Below are 5,396 nucleotides of genomic sequence, written 5' to 3' on the forward strand. Positions count from 1 at the left end.
CATAGTTTAGACTTCCTTGATTCAAATTCGTTTGAATTTTATCTTCCTTATTTATCACATAGAGATTTATTGTGTGAACGTTTCGAACCAAATAGTATAGTTCATCATCAAGGCAAAATGACGAGGAAGAACTGATCAAGCCGAGAGATAAATAATGGAGGAACCCTAAAAAGACTCTGACCTAGGGATAAATAATGGAGGAACCCTAAGAAGACTAGGTCATAGTCTTCTAAAAGTTTCTCCGTTATTTATTCCTCGACTTGATTAGTGATTCCTCATCATTATGCCATGATGATAAGCCACTTTGATTCAGAATATTGACACAATAAATCTCTATGCGGTGGATCTAGAAGATAAAACTCAAATGCTAGATCTGTTTTCCCTTACCAAAACATTTTTATAAACCCCAAAGTTTAATTTCAATATTTCTATTACATTTTAAAAATAAAATATTTTATAATTCAATATTGTTTTTTGTTTGTTATGTAATGTGAGTCCTAAGATGATTGACAGAACTAACCTGTGGCTTGAGTAGTAACGGCTAGGGGCATCCAAGTCATCAAAATCACCTCGAGATCACATCCTGCCTAGGCCACACCAGCCCCTACCATGGTTAGATTTTTGCCCACGGGGTTTTGAATTGGTGACCTTTTCAACATGGAGTACATTAACAAAACACCCTATCACCATCTATTCTACACCCCGTGGGCATATATATATATATATATAGTTAAATTACTCACAAGTGGCAAAAAATCCAGCCACTCACAAGTGGCAAAAAATCCAGCCATATTAAAAGCAAAAATCGGAATTCTCAAAAAAGTCGGATTAGATTTGGTCAAAATTATTTTCGAAAAAACATTCCTTTTCGAATGATTTATTGATTTTTAAATTCCCTAAATACTACTAAATCTAAAATTAAAATAAATATTAGCTAATACTTCTTTAAAAAAAACATTCATCAATTATGCAAACCCTGAAACACCCTAATCAAAACCATGCTTCGCCGTACAAACTCCTAAAACTAATATAATAATATATGCTTTGCAGCGCTCTTGCTTCAGGTATAAATGAAGTTTTGCCCAGGTGCATAAATATCATACACACATCCCGCCTAAACATTTTCTCTACTGGCCTGCTGAGTTGACACTGTTAGGACTAAAATTGTGAGCGTTTGAGGCGATCTTCGACTAAATTAAACATGGCGACGTTTTACAGAGGAAGCAAGCTGGCAATGGCGGCTGCCAAAGCTCAGCAGGCGAGACGCACTGCCGTGGCCACAGCGAAAGAAGCAGCGACGTCTGCGGCAGCAGCAGAAGGTGTTACGAAGGTGGTGAAGCGGGCTGGGCTTACGGCGCCAGTGCCCGTTTCACCTGCAATGCAGAAGTTCCTCGGTGTCGCTGAGGCTAGCCGGACAGAAGCCCTTAAAAAGATCTGGGACCACATCAAGGCTAACAATCTCCAGGTTCATTTCACTCCATTTTCATGTGACTGGTTTCATTGTTTCATTTGACATGCATTGCTCAGGGTTTTGGTCTTCTGTTTGCAATAATTCTTATTTTTGCCTGTTATTTAAGAGTAAAGTCGAGTGGAGTGTTGGCAGAAACGTATTAGGTTATTTTGTTTATAAAGGGGAGGAAAGCCCCCGGTTGCGATAAAATTTTGGCCCTTTACCTTAATTTCTGAATGTTGTCTCATTAATTTTGGTTGGGAGGTTTTATTAGCTCATTTCTTATGAAATAATGATGAAACCCTTTTCGGTTGATGGGTATCAATCTCTGAAATGGGGGAGATGGTTTGTTATATGACTTGTGAAAACAATTATTTCTTTTTCGTTTTTAATGCATTTTATATTCGATTGCTCCTTACTGCGAGGCTATCAGCGTTGACACGATCTGGGTTTTGTATGAACAGTTAGGGCTTGAAGCTAGCTCGTAACCTTGAGGTAAATTGAGTGCTCGACCTCTACCGCAGAGACACTTGTTAGCGATGCCTATTCTTTCGGGGTTGATTTGAGCTATAAGGGGTTGTTTATTTATCGGGGCTTCCTTTCATGCTACTTGTCCAAGCCTTTTTTGTTTAGTTACTCATTTTCGTTTCCTCTGTCATGCAATCTGTTACTTTTTTTTTTTTTGGATTTTGATGAATCATGGTTTCGAGTCCCTCACCCACTTGTTGTTTATTAGGCATTGTAAGTGAGATCTTTGGTATTCTCCCTCTTCCCTGGTTTTCCCAACCAGATTAGGGTTCCCTGGTTTCCAGATTTGGGGTTGGTAGTGACTGCTAGCTGAAGGGCCTGTTGATTAACTTCAAGGGACTTGGATTTTTGATCCAGAAACCTTCATAATCAAATCTTACAAAATCAGAGTATTTTTCAATTGAACGCACCCGTGTGGCTCTTATGCTTCTATCTGTTGTATAGTTTCAATCAGGAGATGCATTTACCACCACTTCTAATATTATAATAACTTGCTGTTCTTCTGATATATTTTGATCATTTGTGGTATTTCATATACTTTTATTTCGTTTACCAAGAGACATATGTTTTACTTGTTGAGGAAAGAGTGGACACACATCTCTCTAGTTGGCTTACATCTGTTTTTGGATGTCTATCTCGATAGGTAGGGGTGCCAAATACTGGTTGCTAGGTCTAGAAGGGGCCACCCAAGGGAAGATGCTAATTCATTCATGCTTTATCATGATGCTAATTTATTCATGCTTTATCGTGTTCCTCCCTGGAACTGTGGATGAAATGACTATCGCTGCTGCTGATGGCGGGCTGAATGGGGTCTGCTGTTTGGCAGATCATATCTATTCTTCCCCGACTTTTTTCTCGGTTTGTCAAGTTTGCCACCCGAAGGTCATGGGTCAGTATTAGTAAGGGTCTGGCCGTTGACACGTGCTAGACTCAATATTGAAACCTCCACGTTGTTTATGGCGGGTTGAATGGGGTTTGCTGTTTGGCAGATCATATCGATTCTTCCCCGATTTTTTCTCGGTTTGTCAAGTTTGTCACCCGAAGGTCATGGGTCAGTATTAGTAAGGGTCTGGCCGTTGACACGTGCTAGACTCAATATGTAAACCTGGACGTTGTTGCAACTTCAAATATTGGCTACAAATATTGAGGTTTAGGCCTTTAGTTTAACTTGATAGCATAGTAGTTAGGGGACATGTCTCATGAGGTTGGTTACGTGTCTTGGAGACATGGGACGTCTCGGGCACTTAGAAATGTCTGGGGAGATGCGAGAACTTTCCTTTAAGGCTCTTAGTCTCTTGCCAGTACGTAGTGTTTTTTCTTGTCAGAACTCATTCAGAGCTACTTGTAAATTCTTGAATTACTTGTAACTTCTAAGATCTTTGACTATGGGGCTTTGGATTGATGGGAATGGGTAAAATGGGGCTTTGGATTGATGCGGAATGGGTAAAATGGGGCTTTGGATTGATGGGAATGGGTAAAGGTCAGTGGTTCAAAATCCTAGCGGGTGTTTATCTAGCAATAATAATAATAATAAAGTTATAAGTCCATTTGGCCAATTCAGTTAGCGATTGTCATGTTATGAAATATTGTGTTAACCATGAAACTCAAAGTTCAAATCCCCTTGGGTGAAACCAAACAAAAAAAGAAATTCTTAAGATCTTTATTATTAGTAAGACACAAGTATCTTTGATGGTTGAGAGGAATGATTGTTATCTTTCTTTGATGGTCGGGAGGAATGATTGTTATCTTTCTTTGATGGTCGGGAGGAATGATCGTTATCTTAACTATCAAAGATCAATTCCTGCAAGTGATATGATGTGCTTTATTGTAGTGGCTTTCGAAACTTGTTGTTGAATCTAACCAGTCTCTTGAAGGGACTAAAATATGTATATTCCTTATAAGGAATATAAAAATAGTTCTAAGTTATTATGAAAAAAATATATTAATAAGATGAAGCCTCCAGTCTTGATTTATTGTAAAAACTGGCATGAAAATCAAAGTATATCACAGAGGCTTGTACTTATATCAGTTGTAGATAACTGCCTTCAGATTTAGTGGCATAAAAGTTGTGTCTGTTTTGGGAAATCAAATAAATCACCACAGCGGCATGGAATATTTAGGGTGTTTGAAAGATTTTGATTTCTTTGGCTGAAAATTCTGTAATGATGAGATTCTCTTTGGACTTTATTGGTTGTGTTTCGTTCTCAAATTGTGCATCTAACATTCAAGAAACAATGTAATTTAATTTTCTATTTCCTTGTTTATTTTTTTAATTATTGCAAATGTATTAGGCTTATTAAGTTATTTCCGAAAAATATTTGGGTCCGTGGTGACCTAGCTTTTGAGACTTGGGTCCCCGGGGTAAACTAACTTTTGAGGCTTCGCATGATGTCTGTTGTTCCAAAGGGGGGTTGTTTGCATCTGTAGAATATTTTTTCTAGGTGTTTATTGTGTAAAGGAATGCTTTTCCCGTATTTTCTCCTCCTTTGAGTTTGCCTTGAGATATGGCGTTATAAATAATGTTATTTGGTTAGAAATATTTTTACTGAGATCATGCGCAGTTTTCTGTTTTCTTACAAATATTGCTCCAGGTTAATTGTTTCCTGAATGACTGACAGAATCCTGCAAACAAGAGAGAGTTTTTTTGTGACGAGAAACTAAAAATCATCTTTGGTCAGAAAGAGAATGTTGGTATGTTCGAGGTTTCAAAGTTAATGTCTCCACACTTTATTAAAAAATGAGTGATGGTGGTTACAAAGGTAAGTTTGGAATTCAGTCCAGTTCAAGATAATAGCCTAACCTGCTTATTAGAATGGTGATAAGTTGAATATTCTTCCTTTTCAGTATAAAACTCAGTTTGTTGACACTTGATGTGTTTCATTGTGTTTTTCATTTTCAGTGATTAGAAGGTGTTAATTCATTATTTTGGAATGCTCCTGGTTTAGCGAAAACTGACAAATCTGACACGAAGCTTGGCGGCTTCATGTAAATGTTGGCTGGATATTTTTTTGGAGGCCGTGTGTAACGTGCTTGCAGATCCAGTTTTGGATTTTGCCAGGTGTTTAAACTAGTTCCTCACCACGTTTAGTTCTTATGTACCTAAAATTTCAATTAACACTTTCGTTTATGAAGTTTGTGAACAAAATGTTGGACATTTAATTTTGGAGTTCCGACAAGCTCCTCTATAGTGCATTATGCTTATTGTGCTTTATCAAGCTTTGATGTTCCATTTGATGGTTTTTTCGTAAATCATTATTCGTGGTTAAGAAATGGCAGGTTGTTTAGGTTTTGAAATTTCTTTCGTAATGGTAGTAATATATATTTTCGAGGGAAAATTTAGTTTTTTTGTCCTCCATTTCGTAAAGACAAATCCTGTAGAAGCAATATAATTTATTTATTTATTTTTTTTTGGGTTTTT

At 37.3% G+C, this 5,396-nt stretch overlaps 1 protein-coding gene across 2 annotated transcripts; it reads left to right on the forward strand.

Annotated features, from left to right (window-relative positions):
* Positions 1 to 1,043: 1,043 nt before the first annotated feature.
* Positions 1,044 to 5,189, forward strand: LOC149255513 (upstream activation factor subunit UAF30-like). 2 transcript variants are annotated; one of them, XM_089460506.1, is made up of 3 exons: positions 1,053 to 1,465; positions 4,597 to 4,737; positions 4,878 to 5,189. In XM_089460506.1, the coding sequence occupies exons 1-2, from the start codon at positions 1,202 to 1,204 to the stop codon at positions 4,717 to 4,719; spliced, it is 387 nt and encodes a 128-aa protein (XP_089316632.1). In that variant the 5' UTR covers positions 1,053 to 1,201; the 3' UTR covers positions 4,720 to 4,737; positions 4,878 to 5,189. The 2 variants fall into 2 exon arrangements, with proteins under 2 accessions (XP_089316633.1, XP_089316632.1); XM_089460507.1 differs by lacking the exon at positions 4,878 to 5,189 and having other exon boundaries at positions 1,044 to 1,465; positions 4,570 to 4,679.
* Positions 5,190 to 5,396: the final 207 nt, after the last annotated feature.

Source organism: Pinus tabuliformis, chromosome 7 (assembly GCF_031772625.1).
Source record: "Pinus tabuliformis cultivar Carrire ecotype Pingquan chromosome 7, CPIR1, whole genome shotgun sequence".
NCBI classification, from domain to species: domain Eukaryota; kingdom Viridiplantae; phylum Streptophyta; class Pinopsida; order Pinales; family Pinaceae; genus Pinus; species Pinus tabuliformis.